The 19,089-nt window shown below is 42.6% G+C and overlaps 1 protein-coding gene across 26 annotated transcripts in view; it reads right to left on the reverse strand.

Moving 5' to 3' along the window:
• The window catches only part of LOC146972253 (focal adhesion kinase 1-like), a 61,742-nt gene that overhangs the window by 2,877 nt on the left and 39,776 nt on the right, over positions 1-19,089 (reverse strand). For 12 of the 26 annotated variants that reach the window (XM_085802258.1, XM_085802263.1, XM_085802255.1 and 9 more), the window contains 10 exons: positions 16,366-16,477; positions 10,687-10,764; positions 10,369-10,554; positions 9,103-9,228; positions 5,591-5,653; positions 3,691-3,730; positions 2,899-3,002; positions 1,126-1,281; positions 666-746; positions 439-524 (listed from right to left, as the gene is read on the reverse strand). In XM_085802258.1, the coding sequence (XP_085658384.1) occupies positions 439-524; positions 666-746; positions 1,126-1,281; positions 2,899-3,002; positions 3,691-3,730; positions 5,591-5,653; positions 9,103-9,228; positions 10,369-10,554; positions 10,687-10,764; positions 16,366-16,477 (1,032 nt within the window). Of the gene's footprint in view, positions 1-438; positions 525-665; positions 747-1,125; positions 1,282-2,898; positions 3,003-3,690; positions 3,731-5,590; positions 5,654-9,102; positions 9,229-10,368; positions 10,555-10,686; positions 10,765-14,111; positions 15,115-16,365; positions 16,478-19,089 lie in introns of those variants that run through there. The other 14 variants (XM_085802269.1, XM_085802271.1, XM_085802270.1 and 11 more) reach the window with 5 other exon arrangements.

Genomic DNA, 19,089 nt, shown 5'->3' on the forward strand with positions numbered 1-19,089 from the left:
AGGCCGTTTCTTTGGGTCCATTCACAACAATGTATGTTGTAAATTTCTGGGCAGGGTTATGGGCTGGCGTTGCTAACGGGAGGAGTGCAGAGAGTCTTCTACTGCAATTAAAGTACTTAGGGGCTATTTGTAGATCATACAACCCCACTTTAAAAAAATGCTACTATCCCTTTAAAGACAATGTATAAATCTGGCGTGGTAGTATAAAAAAAAGTCAGTGTGTACTGTATGTGTATTTCTACCTCTATTTGGAGACAACATTAAACGAAACAAGAATAAATAACCAAACATAAAACACATCAAAGCCGAAATATTCTTTTCGAAGTTAAACTTTCTATCCACTGCATGGATGTTGCATGATTTCATAAAAATATAAAGGCAGTGGCACTAAAACAAAACTAATCTTGGCGTCCTGTGATGTGGCTGCTGTTTACCTACCTGGTCATCACATACTGCTGGGCTAACTTCATCTTCCCGATCAGCTCTGCCAAGTCAGAGTTCAACAGCTTTTGTGCCATTTCAATCTGTTAAACACAAGTTAGCACAAAAAAAAATAAAAAAATAACCAAAATCTAGTGATAATACCAACTGAAATGTTTTAACAGACTATAAACAAGCATACATTCATGTTGTGAATGTGTAAGAAAGTGTTCTTTTTTTTGTACCTCTCTGTGTGTGCTGGCTGGAAGTTGTGGTAATGTCTCATCTACTGTGGCCAGTAACGTCCTCAGTGCCAGACCCACATCCTGAAACACACATACACAAAAAGAAAAGCAGACAGAACAGATCAAAATGATGGGTAAGAAAAAAAAAGAAATCTGTTCAATAATTCATTTTAAGACACATTCAAGCTTTCTGATGAGACTTCAATTACTAAATTCCCACAATTCAAAGCAATACCTAGTGAGGTTAAAAGGCCACATTTGCAGAGTCTGGTTGATAGATGATTCACAAATTACTCATCCCTCTGCAGTGCTGAGTATGATATTGGCCCGTTCGAGGAAAGACGTTATAAAGCTTCAACAGCAACCTTGTGAAACGTTCAGGCCTTCAGCTGAGCAGAGACCCAGTTTCACGACTCAGTGGAAGCTGCCGAGGAGAACACGCTTTGAGGGTTTCTGTTACCTTGACCATGGGAACGTATTCCTCAGGAGGAGCCGGCTGAATCTTGCTCGACATCTCGATCACAGCTTTGACCAATCCCGTCACGTTCTCGTACACCTTGTCGTTAGAGCGGTCCAGGTTGGCGGTGGGGGGCGGGCTGATCTCCTGAGGCTGCAGCTTGAACCACGAGAACAAAGAAAACCTCAGCGACGACAGGTTTACTGAACAAAGAGCTACAGCGCCGCGTAGAGCGACTGACAGAAAGCCTGCCGAGACAATGCAGGTGAAATGATGAGCTCCCTATGAACAAACCACCCTGAGGTGTATTCATTGTTGTCAGAGCTGCTGGTGCGAATCCTGCATGATTATAGAGATGCACATGAATCATGCACTGTGTGACCCTGGTGGAGAAGAAACGCCACAGAGGACTGTGACCTTACAAACTACAGCACGAGGAGAAATGAGAAGATTAATGAGCAGGTGACTGAAGGGATGAATATGTCAGTAACTTATTCAGATCTCTGACTGGGTGTGACTTAGTACGAACTGATGATAAACTGCTGCTATTACAAGAAGTTCTCCACCCTGACCACTAGGTGGCAGTGTCACACAATTTAATTGTAAGCCCTGTTGAATCTAGGTGTCTGCTTATGGATAAACTGTATATACATATATACACATATCTCTTCAAAAGGAGATCTGATCTCAATGAGACAACCTGTATAAGTAACAGATTTAACAATAATGATAATGACAATCAAAAACTGGTAAGGCAGGAGTGGCATCTTCAAACAGATTCATCATAAGAAGTCTTTTTTTCTGTTTATACTGTGAATTGCACTTGAATCCATGTTTCTTCTTTATTATACTCGACCCACTTGTCCCTCCAGAGCTACGTTACTTCTCACAGGATCACGTATCACTTACTTATGTATATTCTGCTTTCGCTGAGAAGTTAAATGGTTAAAATGATAAGAAAATGAGTTTGTTTTCTCAAGTGAAGTCAAACATCACAAATGAGTCTCAAAGCACCTTTACAATCTAAACAACACACAACACCCTCTGTTAATAAGGTGAGGTATACTCTCTAGCCTACAAGATTGTGTCATTACTGTTTAGTTAGTTCAAAAAGTTGTCCTAAGTATTTAGGGGAAATTAATTCAGTAGGATTTTCAGTGTGACAGAGTGTTAAATATTGTTAGTACAAGAAAACCGTTTGGATATGGATGTTAGTTTGGAGAGGGAGGGGAGACGGAGACAAGAAATCTGACTGCACAACGAGCGCAGCGATGAGACATACAGATACAGAACATTTGTTTTCTATATGATCAGAATTTGATTTGTTGGACCGATGGACCGAATGAGTTGATGCGTGAACCAACTAGCAGACAAGACGCACAGTAAACACACACAGACAGTGTGCTGCTTACCCGCCAGGGCTACGGTCAACATTAAGGCAGAGCGCAGGGAGAGGAGGGGAGGGAGAGAGGGAACAGTAAAGAGAAAAGAAGATAAAAGGAAAATATTAATGCTCTAAGCATTAAAAACGTGCAATGTGTAACTCTGTGTGTACATGTATTTTTCAGGTGTGGTGCTGATCTTATAGGTGTGTCTTTATATCTCTTTGCTTATATGAATATGTCTGTGGGAGTGTTTTTGTCCTCAAGCCCTCAAAGTCGTACTTGATTTTTGATTTAGTGTTTCTACAGTATGAGTTCCCTCTACTGTATGTCACTACCTATACATGTGCATATGTGTGTGTGTGTGTGTGTGTGTGTGTGTGTGTGTGTATACCTTGACTCCATCGTTGTAGCTGTCTCCAGTATTTAGACAGGCCAGACTGCCCACTTGGCTCTGGGCCCCAGGTCGAGGGGGTTTCTTTGGGGGAGCTGCATGCTCTGAAGGAAACAGCAAATAAATGTGAACATTTATGTTTTCTCACAGCTTTATCAGTGCAACTACACACTGTTTTCATAATCATATTTTATATCGATTATCTCACAATCTTCAAATGTCTTTCTTGTCTGGCCAAAAATAAAAAGAGTGCATTTAAGAAAATATTTGGCATTTTTTCTTGATTTATCTATAATCAAAGATCAAAACACGAGGGAAATGTGGTTTGGAGTACGGGGGAAAAAATGCAGTTCATCGTACAAAGGGGGAAACTGCCCTGCAGAGTCTCCCAACTGTAAAACTATTTTCAGCTGAATGTTTTTCTACGTCCTCTGCACTCGGCCGCCTGAAGGCCGGGAATATTAACACAACATATTGAGTCCATATAAACAGAGGTTGATTTGCTCCCTTTCAGGCCAACAGGCTGCCGAGTGCACAATCAGATCTGTCGTATTGTGGCAACAGATTGTCAGACTCTACAGGCATGACACTGACACACACACACACACACACACACACACACACACACACACACACACACTGACACACTATCTGCTGTGCAACAGACAGAAAGGCTGGAGATACAGAATCTGTATACAGGGTGAGCATGTGGGAAATGTGTACGTACTGTAGTAGGGAGCTCGAGGCAGAGAGAGACTGTAATTATAAGAAGGTTAGAGGCCTGTCTATTACCTGATTTGCCAACGGGCTGGTATATGTGCTGGTTTCCCGTCTGCACAAACAAACACAACAACAAAACACTGGGTTAGCAGCGGCACAGTCACAGAGTCACAAACATAGTCAGAAGCTTGAAAGGAAATTAGGACCTCACAGGCAAAACCAGCCGTCGGGCTCTGAGAAATGCAGAGAAGCCAATTTCATTTTTATGTCACAAAAAAGAAACCAATTCTCAATTTGTACTTGTTTCTGTTTTCAGTGGTGTGCGGTGGAGCAGTGTTACTTATGTTAACAAAAATATTCTGACTGGCTACGCAGGGAAGAGAAAAAAACAGATTGTTTCCTTTGTCAGTGCAAACCTTTTAAAACCAGAAAAAAAAAATCCCACAGCGTGTCTTTATGATTTGATGGTTGTGGCTCCCCAGTGGTGCCAGGCATCTTACATATTTACTTTGCTGCATTATTACAGCATCTGTGTTGTTTTGTCTGTGTGAGAAAACAGTCTAGAGGGCTTCGAAAACCCTGGTGCCATCAGGGTGTCATGGTCTGACAACCACCAACACCCCAAAATACTCTACTCTAGCATTTTACACTGACACACACACACACACTTGGGAGATTTTCCCACCACAAACCACAGCCATTCAAAGGGAGGAGGACAAGCAACGAGATGAATTACAGAGACAGAAATATCCGTCTTGCCCATGGCAACTTCAGACCGCTACAACAACTTCTGTTGGCATCAGGGACGTAACACACAGCGCCGGTGTACAACTCCAAGTTCCAGCTGCACAAAAGTTCAGATCAACAACATCATTTAGAGTCAGAGTGAAGATGAATCACTCGAAGGCTGCGAGAGAAAAAGACTTCAGCTTAAAAAAAAAACAAAAAAACAAAAAAAACCCTACAAGAGGGCGAATGTGATGAAGTTACCTGTCAGGACAATAAATGTAACGAGATGTTACAGGTGTTAACAGCATCCCGCCACCACAAGCTGGTTGGAAGTGAAATGTGCAGATGTCACGATGCCAATCCCTTCAGAGTCACCTGACACAGTGCTTACTCCCAAAATGATGTTATTATCTCTCTGAATCTTCCTGAGGCTGATGCATGTTTGTACACATTCAGGTGAATATAACTGCAACTAATGAGTTTTATTCATCGATTCATGTCCTGACTAATTCCTGGTATAAATAATGTGAAAATGCTTCTAGCAAATCTCACAGAGGACGAACACACGAGGGAACGTTTGGCATTTTCCTCCAGAAACACTTAAATGATCAAAAATCTCAACAGTATGTTCTCTGACTGAGTCATTTCTTCACTTTTAGGAAAACTTCTCACTATGCTGGTGAAAACCTTTAGGCTTTCTATGAGATGTGTGTGTGAGTATTTGGGATTCCTGATGGCCAGTTTTCTTTGGGCAACACTGGAAAGGAGGAATGAGTAAAAACATAGCTCATTTGCGTTCTATTAATAAGCACCGATGTTGTGGGAATCCACTGACCCCTCATTGATGACCCCGCCCCCAACGGGTCACTTCCTGTCCCTGGATCAATCCCCTCGGCTCCAATCAAAACAAACACAAGCTTCGCCCGACTGCAGCGAGTCGGACCACAACGTGGACTTCCGTCAACATTTGTCTTTATCAGACATCCTCCTCGTTTAAAAACACAAACAGCCCACAGCAACAACTTCCTTCTATTTTTGAGATGTGTATGTTGAGTGGGAGGACGTGTGATGAAGGTCATGATGTTGACAGTGAAAATTAAGACAGTATGTGGGTGAAACACAGTTCATTCAGGAAAAAGAAACAAAAAACAGACAACACCACCCAGATCCTATTAACTCCCTGTCATCGAATAAACTTAATCTTACTCAATCTGTGTAGTATGACTAATACCAAGTAACTTACCGGTGGTTGAAGTCCACCATCTTCTCTGTCCAGACTCCCTCTAGAACTTCGAGTGTCTGGTTTCTAAACACATGCAAACAAATGGAAAATAAAAATCATACATCTCCTCATAAGCGACAGTGTTTTTAGTTCAAAGCTATCATTTAAAAATGATGTATTTGCACTTATTCTCAATGACTGTGACTGGTCTTAAAAGTCACGTTGCTTTTCTGCTTTAAACTATATAAACAGTACTAGATTTTAATTCCTGCCATTTCCCTTGTTCATGTGCTGTCACATCAGTATCCACTTCATATGGTGCAAACCTCAGTCACTAAACTGACTCATCAAAAAAATCTTTTACCAATCAGGCTATTTTAAGGAATACGTGACAATAAGTAACCCCCCCCACCGGCGATGTTTTCATGAGTTTACACTTTGATCTGAACGAGGTGAAAGTGAGCACACGCCAACTCCCCAAATCAAAGTTTAATCTGGAGACTTAACAATGATTGAGTGAATGAAGAGTGAGTGGGTCACAGCTGTGAAGCAAACACCAAAAAAAAAAAAAAAGTATCTTAAGATATGAATCCAAACACACATCTGCATGGGACCTCCTATAAAAACAGGAACACACTGTACAAAGCTGCAGCATCCAGATGTGTATGACTTTTTCACCACACACACAAACTTTTTTAAAACTTTTTTTTCAGATTGATCCTCAAAAAATAAAATCACACACACGTCAACTCAAAATCATATCATCCCAGCAGCCAATCTCTTTCTCTCTCTCTCTCTCACACACACACACACACCCTTGCCTACCAGTTTTCCAAGACAGGACTTGAAGACCAGCATTGCTGCCACTGAGTTCATCAAAGTTTCCTGATAAATGGTTTTGTGTCCAAGTTGTTTCAGGTGTTGCGTCTGTGTCGTTATCTCCTGATCTTATTGTATCTCTCTGCCTGTGTATCTGAGTGTGTTCCTGTCTGTGCGCTCGCCTGCACCCTCGTCTGTGCCAGTGGTGTCATCAAGACAAGAATTCAGATTCAACTGCGGCTTCCTGCCTCCAGCACACTTATATCTGACGCACGGAGAGAGGGAAGGAGAGGAGAAAGGGGGAGGAGGAGGAGGAGGAGGAGGGATGGAGCAGGCTGCCAGCGAGCCGTCAGTGTGTGAGCTTGTCTTCCCTTCTTTCCCAAAACTTTTCTTTCTCCTCCCTTTCTCCCCGGACCCCTCTCTCTCCCTCTCCCTCCCTCGCTCCCTCGCTCCCCTCCCTGGAGTGACAGTTATAAAAACCAGCCAGGCAGCTACAACACACACTTTACGCACACACATACGCAGCATAGGCCTCCCGAGCTTTTCAGTAATCTTGTCTGTTGTCAGTTAGCGGTTGTGGGTCAAAGACAGACTGTTGACTGGGCTGTCAGATTGTCTAAGCCTATCATTAGCCTGGAATTCACACAGGCCACACCTGCCTAAAAACTCTCTCTCTCTCACACTCACTCACAATAAAACTCTTGAGCGAAAACCCCAGACATCCTTCAATCAATGTTCAAAGAAATGTGCATCCTATAAGGAACGTCCTCCCTTTCCACTGCCCCTCCTCCTCCTGTCTGCATGTGAAGCGTTGAGGGTCCCTCCATCCAAACATTTCACATTTTTCAAGCTCTATCTAAAAGACGCAGCAACAAACTGTGCATTCATTTATCTTTGAGTGTGTTTAAGAAGAAGCAGTAGCTGCTAATACATATATCGTCCAGTCAAAACATACACTGAAAAACTAACAACCAGTTGACTGCAGATACAGTAAAAGCAGGAGAGAGGGGGATAGCGTGGCACAAAAAGGCATTTTCTTCAAGACAACAGGGTCTATAATCGTGTGAATGGAGGACTGTCAACTGTATTGAAAACCACACATCCATAATTCATAAAGTTGGTGTCCCGACAGTGCAGCCAACTGTTGTGTTGTTGAGGCTCAAGTAGGAATTTAATGCCATAATTTAAGAGGAATTTAAATGTGGTAAAGTAGCGAGAAAGTGCGTCAGCTTACAGGGCTTAGATACTGTGCAAACAGTGTTTAAGTGTAGGTGCCCGAGGCAATTGATCAAATGAAAAAAGAAAAGAAAAATGCTCAAACTTCAACTTTAATGGGTATGCTAGTAACATTTTCCACCCTAGGGTGAGCCTCCAAATAACATGGATCTTAACTGATCCCAGAAAATCCCTCTTTTACTTTCACTTATCTAGAAGGAGCAGCATCACTGTGTCAGCAGCAATTTACCAATACAGCTTTAATGTCTTGCTCAAGGACGATGCAGCAGGTTTAAACACGCGGTCAAAACTTTAAAGGGATAGTTCAACATTTTGGCAAATTGGCCCATTGCCATAATCGCTATAGTCATAGCAGTAGGTTCATTACCTTTAATTGTAGGTGTAAGCTATTTTCAGTACGGCGGAGCGCAGCAGCAGGCTGCTCAGAGCTACGCTATGGAGGCTAATGGAATTTCTTGGTTTCCCTCATTAAACTCATCAAATTCAACATCCCAAAACTCCACAGCGCTTTTGTAGACAAGTTGTGACCTGCACAACCACCACGCTATGAGATAATGACGGAACGATACGAAACGGAGCCGTTTTCGAGGTAAATACAGGGTAAATACGGAGACTGCTTGCTGAAAAACTGTCCCTGAACGCAACGCGCATCAGCGGTTTTGTATGTATTTACCTCGAAAACGGCTCCGTTTCGTATCGTTCCGTCATTATCTTATAGCGTGGTGGTTGTGCAGCTCACAACTTGTCTACAAAAGCGCTGTGGAGTTTTGGGATTTTGTATTTGATGAGTTTAATGAGGGAAACCAAGAAATTCCGTTAGCCTCCATAGTGTAGCTCTGAGCAGCCAGCTGCTGCGCTCCGCCGTACTGAAAATAGCTTACACCTACAATTAAAGGTAATGAACCTACTGCTATGACTATAGCAATTATGGCAATGGGCCAATTTGCCAAAATGTTGAACTATCCCTTTAAGTTAATGAGAAGAGTTGTAATCAATCATATTATTACTGTGACCTTCACTGGCAGTGTTATAAATATTATATGAGTATTTAAACACTTTCAGACATGTTTTAGCTTTTATATCTATTTGAAAAGACAATAAAAGCACATCAACAATATTATCTCATATAAGGAAGTGATGAATATCAGAGAATCCATTGACAGATTTACAAAAGCACAACACCAACATGCATCTTGGAACTTAAAAAAACCCTCACCAACAAAACTGACACATCAATGATAGCAACTAAGAAAGGAAGCTTTTGCATTACAGGTAACGACAACACACTGCACCATGCACGACAACATCACACACGGAGCTGTTTCTCTACGTAACTCTGCAGTGACAAACACACGCTACAATAAAAACACTGTAATGTGAAGATGGTTTGAGGTCTTACAGTCTCATATTCTCAGTATTGTGTATCTATTTATTGTGTGTGTGTGTGTGTTTCCCACTGTGTGTGCTGTGTGTGTTACCAGCAGCCTTTCCTCCTGTTCCAGCCACCTCTGATCCTCCTCCATCTGCTGTTGTTGTATCATCAGCTGTTCCTCCATTAACAGGCACTGCTGGCCTACACACTGCTGCATGTCTAGTGCCCTGTCCTACACACACACACACACACACACACAGACACACAAACACAAACAAACATGCAACAAAAGACAACGCGTAGCAACACACATGCACAGCACCACGGGGACACACACAAAGCCACCGATGCATACAGATGAAGAGAGACATGCACGCACAAACACAAACACAAACACAAACACAGGACGTGGACATGGACAGACACACACACACAGACACACACACACCAGACTGATGAGAGGCTGAACTCAGGAGATGGACACACAAGCACTAAAAATAATGGATGTCAATGGGCCTCTGATTTGCACTATTTCAATGTTTGTACAGTTAATTCAATTAACATTTTAATTTTTTTGTCCACAAAAGGATCAGTTTATTTAAGAGTCAAGCCCTGAAAAATAAAAACATGGCAACATAACAAAAAGGAAACAAAATTAAATAAAAATAGAAAAAAGCTTTTTATTTACTATTAAAATGACATGAATATGAATGGGTGTAACCTTATTGAGTGTGTAACATACTGAGAGTTGTGTGTTTGGATGACAATCCTGTCATAACATACACTGTCAGTCCAAAAAAAAAGTCACCACTTGGATATAGGTAAGAGTCTCCCATTGGATAATTACTGTATAGATGATTATGTTTCAGCTGGCAACAACTTATCTAACCCTAACTGATACAGTCTCATTTCTTAAACAATCATGTTGGAAGACACATCCTGTGGTCGTGGAGAGGATGATAATCTGATCCAGAAGGGTCAAATTATTGGCATGAATCAAGCAGATAAAACATCTAAGGAGATTGCGGAGAGACTTCTAAAATTGGGTTAAGAAATGTCTAAAGCATTATTAAAAACTGGAAGGACAGTGGGGAACCATCATCTTCAAGGAAGAAATGTGGTCCAATGTGACCACAGAGTCCAGACCTGAACCCCACTGAGAATCTTTGAAAAATTAATGCAACGAAAATAAATGTTGTGACATTGCAGAAGCTTATTGAAACGATGGCACAGCAAATGCGTGTCGTAATCAAAGCTAAAGGCGGTCCAATGAATTATTAGAGTGTGTGCCTTTTTGTTTTGGACGGGCAGTGTATTTTTGTGTTTGCATGTGTGTGTGCGTTTGTGTACAGGTGTGAAACAGGTCTCCTACCTCCATCGCAGAGCCCCACAGCGCCATGTCCTGTCCATGAGGCTGGGCAAGGTGCATGTGTGAGTGTGTGTGGACGTGGTGGCGGGGGTGTGTGTGTGCATGGTGTGTGTCCAGCATGGCTGCCTGTGGGGGGTACAGGGCGCTGGGCACGGAGGGGAGGGTGTGAGGGCCGGGGTAACCTGCCATCTGACACAGGGAGAGACACGACAGAGGTGAAGTTAGTCCGTCTTTTATCAGCTCCTCTTCTTTTGACTTTGCAGGAAATCTTATTCTAATTTAAATTTCGTAGAAGAAGGACTGTGGATTTTGTCTACATACCTGGTAGTGTCCCGGATGCTGGGGACTGGGGTAAAAGCCGTCACTGGAGCGAGGGCTGGGATAGCCAGGTCTACTCGGCTGCAGACAGAGACAGGAAGAGAGGAAAAAGGACAGAGAGAGGGAAAGAAAAAAAAATTAAGTGTTGCTCATCTTCTTCTTTATCCAAACTAAACGTTAGAAGACAGGACACCGGGTCATTCAGACAATCAACATCAACACACAAACCTCCGGGAGCTGTTTGTGTGGCTGGGTTAGCTGTCAATCAAAAAGAGGGACCACCCACTGGGCTGCAAGTCCAGCAAGCTGTTAGTCGAACTACTGTATGTTACAACTACTGTCCCTATGTTACAAACATCAACATCCACGGATGAACCGGCAGAAACTATGTTAAACTCCTGGACTAGTGATCACTGACACTGGGACATCTGGTTAGATGTGATGCAGGTGTGTAAATAGTGTGTTATGGTCGCATGTTCACCAAAGACTCTGATTTTTCAGTACAATTTCTTTTATTTTTTGTAATTTGCATAAAACGGAGCACTGTGAGGCTGAATGACAGAAGTATTTCCAATCGGCATAAAAAATAGCATTTTTCCTACTGTGATGTAAGACAATGAAATCTAAGCTGCTGCTGAAGTTACTGGATTAAATCATCTATCTTGTTTCTATTCCTTTGGTTAGCACTTGTTGCTAAAAGCAGAAGTCCTTGGTGAAGCCACAGCCTTGTTTCTTCTGTTGGTTGAGATGAAGCCGTTAAAAGCTGATGAAGAGTTTCCCACAGAGCCGGTGTCTGGCACCGTGTTACTGTAACTTCTACCTTCCACAGCCTCTCATAGCAGCTTTCTCTGGACCACACCTCCGAGAGCAAAGACAGACACGGGGACACACAGGGACGGAGACAGACAGACAGACAGACAGACGGCAAAGAAAGACAGGAAGGGTTGACAGGGGAGGGAGACAAGGAAAGGAAAAAAAGTAGGAAGGGGAGGACAAAGAGAAGCAGACAAAACAAAGAAACTGAAGACGAGACAAAAGGGAGCGTCCAACTTTCAGACACAAGAGTCAGACCAACAGACAGAAACATACAGCATGTTTGTGGACATGCTCACTCTACTCGAGAGGTAAAATTATATTTTTAAAGCCTCAATCTGCCCCAGATTCACAGCCCTGTCACAGTCAGTCCATGTGGAGGGAGGTTTCCCTGGGAATACCCGGTTTAAAAATAGAAAGATAAACACAGGGACAACAGACAGACAGACAGACAGAGAGAGAGACAGACTGACTGACTGGAGGCTAATCAGACACGTCAGACACACCAGGGGGGTGACAGCAACTGGCTTCTTTCTGGAGACTTTTGGATGAACTGCAGCGCCGGGATTCATTCAGCTCTGCACTTACAGGCAAAACAAGAAGCAGCAGCAGGAATTTACACCTGCACACGAGCCAATATACAGTACACCGTCTACAGGCAGGGAACATGAGCTGATACAGTGATGGGACTCATGATGCCCCGAGTGTTAGAGCTGCTTCTTCTTCTAGAGAATCTATATAACGTATCAAAAGTGAGAACAATAAGCGATGCAAAATTGTGAGTTTGCTCTATCTGATAAAAATGTTTGCGCCGTTAACCAGATGAGTGGGCAAAAGAGACGACCGTTTTAAGTATGTCGATATACCTTCAGCATTTAGACTGACAGGGATTTCACGGCAGCTCACACAGAGACCGGGAGTCCTTTTAAAGTCAACCTACATGAGCATGTAGCGTAACTCCATAAAATATTTGAGGAATGTTGTGGAGCAGTGTAATTAAGATTTTTTTTTGCTTCATATATCACTCTGGGGCAGAATTTGTGGACTCCCACACAGACACATCTATCACCATAATAAGGGTCACATTGCTGTGCAGACATACAGCAACACGGCTCTGTAACAGCCACGTCTCAGAGATAACAGGGGTTTAGATTGTAGTCTGTACAGTAGCATCTTTGCAATGTTTCAATCACTCATCTCTATCGCTGATTGTAGCAGTTTTTCTTCTTCTTCTTTACGGGCGAGGGTGCTGTTGTTGGAGCTCAAAGAGAGGGGCTGAACTTTCACCCTCAAACAGAGTCACCTACAAAAACAAGCTCATGTGTGGCACGACTTGCCAGCACCCAGAGGCCAGGTCAAGGTGACAGAGCCTGCTCTGTATAAACAGGCTTAAGCAGAGAGAGACCTTTGAGCAAGGTCTTCATATATTTATAGCAACCGTCTCAAACACAGGCTTAACACCTACGAGCTTCAGTTGGATGTGCGGCAAAACAATGTGACAGAATGCAGATCTAAGCCACTAAAGTGAACTGAAATGTTTCTTGGACAGAAACGAGTCCTGCAGCTGGAGAGTTGGCTTTAGTTCTGGACTTTGGGTTCCACCTAGTGTAAAACATGTGGTGTTAACACGCTGTCTGAGCTCATCCCTCATTTCAATTCCCAGTGAAATTTAAGAACTGACCACATCATTTTTATTTCGGCACTCCCGTGTCTCTTTGCTTGTTCTGGCTCATCCGTGAAACGCCGTATATCTGAGCTCCGCCGCGTTTGTGAGGGCAGTGGGATTAGGATTTTTACACACACAGGCATCTCAAGGAGGCTGGAAATAGGAGGCAATAATCCGAGGACACGTCAACACAATGACTCACCCAGACAAACATTTGAGTTGATGCAGGAAACAACATTCAATCACGACTGCGTGGACATTTTAACGGCACGTCCCCCAGGAGCTGAAGCATGCTACCAGGCAGAGCACAGACATGCCGATCGCACCGTCACTGTTACTGACATCAACATCACGGCACTCAGTTGTGATTGATGACACAACGGTGAGTTTAGTCACACATGGTGAGGATTAAAGCCATAAATCAAAAAAACGTTGCAACATTTTCTTTGACTGTAAGTTGTTTTCCGCTCTGTGTGTGTGTGCCAAAACAAATCAGACTAATGTGTTCCTATTTCAGTATATTTTTCTTTTCTCAAGAAGCTAATTTAACCAAACTGTGTTTATTTTAACTTTGGCTGTCGTGTGGCGGACAGAGAGTAGATAGAACCAGTGTCCTGAATGCAGTCACCAGCCAACTGTTAATAAACACTAAACCAAAGACAAAGATAATAAAATGTTTCTTCTTACTTATTAGTTACAAATATTTAATATTTTAGAGAAAGAAAACCAAGATAATCCCCTCGTTTCTGTCTGCTGAAAAAATTACTGGATGTATTTTTTCAGCACCACTAGTTTTTAAATACAGACAACATATGGACAGAGTTAAGACATTTAAAGTGGAAATCTTTTTATTACAAAAGACTTAACTCTGCTTTTCTTGTCAGTTCTTGTGAATCAAATTCTTTGAGTAAGAGGGTCAGGATTTCAATTCACTTGCAAATCTTTGAACCTGCACGTTTCTTTTTAAAGTCCTCTTCGGCGCCACAGCTGAGACTGTTGCAACTTTCTTTGATACAGACAAACAGGTTTGTTTAAATGATTAAAAAAAACACAGCTTTGGCGCAGTGCAGCAGTACACCACCTGCCTTCAAGGGTCTGGACATGGGTCTTTGAGAGCAGGGGAGGGGGAACGGAGGGTGGTGGGTAGTTAGAGGGAAGCTTGGTATTCCACTGGGTGGGTGAGCGTTAGTGGAGGGCAGAGTAAAGGGAGTGAGGGGAGGTGGAGGGACCAGTGGGGGTCTGCCACATGGCTGCATCACACAGTGTTGGGTCTGGGGGTTAGAGTCCGGTTGGAGAGGGGTACTGGGATTACTTAGGCAGCCGGGGTGAAAGATGGGCAACAGTGGGATTTTAAGATTAGAACTGGACTCGGGCTGGATGTTTGGGAGGGTGAGGGGACAAACGTTTGGCGTCCTGCTGGACAGAGAGTTAAGGTTAGGGCTGGACTGGGAGAGGAAAGGAGAGTGGTGACTGGGATGAGAGAGAGAGCTGTTGGACGTTGGCTGCGATGAACAGAACAGGTGGCTGTTAGCAGGGGCATTTATGTCGTGGAGGCAGCTACCACTGGACATGCTATCTGAATCTGTGTGAGGTGGAGAACAGAAGTTAGTCTGACACTTTAGAGAAGAGCTGGGGTGAGCGTTGGATTCGGGATTCAACCTAGTGCGGTGTGGAGAGAATGAGCGATTGTAGAAAGGGGTGTTTTGAAGAGGAAGTGACTGAGGCTGAGAATTGGGAGAGGAGGGAAAGTGACGGGGGAATTGCAGAGGTGATGAGCAGAGTGGAGGAGTGGGTAGGTGAGAGGAGGTGCAGGAAGATGAAGGATGAGGGTTTCCAAGGCAAAGGGAAAGCTGGGAGGCAAAGCGCTGGCTGTCATGGCAATGGTGGTGAGAAGGAGGAGCGGAAAGGCAATCCTGACTGAAGGTGGTCTGCAGGGAGGGGCGACGGCTGGGCTGCAAACGGAGAGACAAAGGTAGAGGGGGGACAAATGGAAATAAAAAAAAGTATCATAGAAGACAGAGAGATGTAGTGGACAGGCAAGAGGGACAGGGATGAGCTGCAGAACAGACAAAACAATAAAGTGACAGAAAGTGTAACTAAAGCCATATTGTGACTGCAGTTGTTTCCAACTACAGAAAATAAATCTAAACAATTACTAAACAAATTAACTCCATCCAGTCTGGTTTACTACTGTTGAAGACATATGGCTTTAGTTGTGACCAAAAGAAGCAGGTAGCAGATGCGAGCAGCGGGGGCAGCGGGGGCAGTGAGTGAGGGTGAAGCAGCCGGCAGCTGGGGCAACAAGCTGTGAGCTGTGGGATGGCACCAGCGGAGGAGGGGGTGGGGGGGCGGGGGGTGGAGTTTATGGTCTCACAAAAAGAACAATTTAAGAGGTAATGTCAGATTTGTAAAAGGTGATTATTCAGGAAATTCACCTTGAAGAGAACGAGTTAGAAACGTACATCTTGTTCCAGTTTTTCGATTATTTTCCACAGCATGTGCTGGAATTTTGTGGTCAGGGGGCCTGAATGCATATTATGAAGAACTCCAGTATATACGTGCGTATGTCATTTGTTCAAATCTACTAGACTGTTAAACGTTCCTTAGGGTGATGGTGACACATTAAAAAAATGGCCAAACAGACGCTTTTCACAAACAAAAAATAATACATTTATAGCATACATGTATAAACTGCCAAATGTGTGAAAATGTGACATACATGCAACATATTAAGAGTCCCTATTGTCAAGTGGGCCTTTTTCCAATGATACATAGATTGATAAATACTTAATTTATTCCCGAGTGGAAATTAATAATCATAATAATATATGGGACTTAACTGGATTCAAGAGCTCAACCCATTTAATATTTGTTTTTCTTCACCTTCATTATCATTGTGAGAACCCCCCAACCTCCCGACGACTGACTTCAACAGTAAATGAACTAAGCACATCACCAGGATCCTGCAGAATTTATTACGTTTTAATATTTACGGGCGCCATTTACTATCATAACGCCGTAATGCAGCAAAGTCAACAGAAAAGCATATCACGAACTCCATGTGAAGCCAAATTAGATTGGCTGGGACTTGCAATAACTGGGGTGTTTAACAGCGAACAGCGCTAACACAGCAGACACACAGACACTTCATCACTGCACTCAGACACAAACAGACACTAAAAACCATACCGTGCATGTCTTACCTTTGGTGGCGCTTCATCCGACCCTCCCGAGTCCCAAGACACAGTGACCTGCCTCCTCATCTCCATCCTGCTCCTCTCCTTCTGCTGGAGCTTCTCCTCCTCTAGGATAGTGCTGGAGACAAGGAACAAAGATGATGTATGTAAAAATGCTGCTATTGTCTTTGTATCTGCTGAGCTGCCAGAAAAAGAAAAGTGATAAATAAATACAGTTTGACTCTGAAGAAAATGTGCCAAAATGAGCACATCATTACTCACTTATAACAAGTGTCAGTAATGTCAATAGATAAATGTGAAGGAAGTCAAAGGAGACTACTTGTTTTATAAGACAACACAATGCCACCTTCATCTTGCCAGGTATTTTCACTCAGGTCTCATCTTGACATTTACTTAATGAAATATTTAGACACAATAACCAGCAGATCTGGAAAAACATTTGGATTTTCCTCAACAGAGCTGTTTATTAAGATGCAAACTGTCAGCCTATGTGTTTTTCTACCTCCTGCTGTAAAAATGAACGCTCACTGACAGCCCCATAAACACACAAACACATCGTTCCATGTGTCAAAGTGTGATTACCACACAAACTGCTGCTCCTCACACACTGTTTGTACAAAACATCAAAACACAAACTCGACTCGAGTCAAAAGAAACACAAATTCCATTTTGTTATGAAATGCTTTAGTGCTCAGTCTCTGACGACCACAGCTACACAACAGTCCATCCCTGAACACTCATAACTCCCAACAATGCTCCGTGTGCCAATACTGACAGCTACACTAATAAAAAACAGTCAGCTATTGTGTCAGCAGCTTTGGCTTCAGCCTTCAGACGCCTGAAAAACTACATTTTGATTCTTTCCATCCTCTTGATACGAGTGCTGGGGTGGTAAACTGTGCAACTGTGAATTAACTCAATTTAAATATTTACATACCGTAATAATTCCAACATTAACTCTTCATACCCACACTGATGTCATCTCTTTACTGGGCCAGACAAACAGCCTAAAGCAGTAAATATTTGTTAATTTGTTCTTTTCTTGGGCAACATTACTCTAGCAGAATGATTTGGAAGCTGAACAATGTCCCACGCCCCAAACCGAGCATTTTTGAGTCTAATGAAGCCAAAGATACCAGGCTGAATGTACCCCTAAAATTACTCACACTGACCCCGTTCCTGGGAAAACTGCTTCTAAACCAAACCCAGATTCCCAGAGGGAGGAGCTGCTGCTGACGAGCCGACGGTTCAACAAAACAGAAAACTAAATGGTTCAACAATCAAACACACACATGCGTGCGCGTGTGTACACACAGAGAGACACACACAGGCACGCACACACAGTCTCTCTTTATATACCCTCCTTCCATCAACAAGGGTATGAGAGCTATTTCTAGTAACATCATTGCCCTCCTGTTCTGTTGTCTCCTGCTGTGTGTGTGTGTGTGTTTGTGTGTTTGCACCTGTCTAAATCAGTCTTTACTCCTCCTTTTCCATCACAACAACACACATTCACACACATTTGTACAAGTACTGAAATAACAGTAATGTCACTGTAATCCAACAAACTAAACTGGTTTATACTGTATAAACCACTTCAAACAGATAATCAATAATTTGATAGTTAATCTTCAACATGTAATTCCACTTTTTTAAATTAAGCTTTAATGTGATAAAAAAAATGATAAAGCTTATGTTATCAGACAGTTTTTCACTATTAATTTTTACAACCAATCTCATAAATTAGACAAATAAACCCAGAAAACATTCAAACCTATGATGTATTTGTAAAAATGAATTATTGTTACTGAACGCCTATTTTACAAGAAAAACAATTACAAACAACTCCATCAATTCATCTGTAAACCTTGCCTCATAGTTAAACAGTAAATGACATCACGCATGTGTATGTGATGATGATAATAACTCCAACACCTGGCAACATCAACACTGACTGTCTCCTCCCCCACCTCCACCACCTGGAATAACAAGGCCTGTTTGATTTATTTACTCAGGCTGGGCCGACTGCACAATCTTGGGCTGTTCAGCGACGCCCTGCTTCACTTTCACGTAGCCCTCACCTGTTGGCTGCCCAGTCTAACTGCTGCTGCTGCTGCTGCTGCTGAGATGTTAACAGCCGCTAATTAACTATGTAAAGATCACATTCAATGATGTTATTCATTATTAACAGATGACGAGATGTTAATGCCATGAAGACAAAGACTCAGGTGACGATCAGAAATCTGTTCTGTGAGTTCACCATGGGGAGCAACACAAAAAAGAAAAGAAAAAAATAAATTAGCTGCTGGGAATGTACTGTAATAATCAATAATCAACTGAAAAACAGACATCATTGTGTATCTTTTCAACACAAGTCATTAAAAGGAAGCAGAATGGCTTTAAATCAGACCGAAACTAATGGCAGTGAGAGGCCGTCCTGCTGACGTGCTCTTGAGCAAGACCATAAATTCCTTCTGTTCTCATTAAGCGATAAATGATTCCCTATCTGTGTTACTATGCCACTGCTGCAACAAGGAAACACTGTCTGTATAAAAACAAACAAGCTCGTTCCCTACAGCCTGCAGAGACCTCATATTAAAACATCTCTCCCTCATCAATGACACTTAAATCTTTTTTATTTTTATTTTTATTTTTACAAAGGGGCCTCTTTGCGACCAGTGTGCAATAATTACAGACCAATAATTGTTTCAAAGCACATGTTAGCATGTG

The sequence above is a fragment of the Trachurus japonicus genome, chromosome 16 (genome assembly GCF_045865225.1).
Source record: "Trachurus japonicus isolate A0001 chromosome 16, Traja_1.0".
NCBI lineage: Eukaryota > Metazoa > Chordata > Actinopteri > Carangiformes > Carangidae > Trachurus > Trachurus japonicus.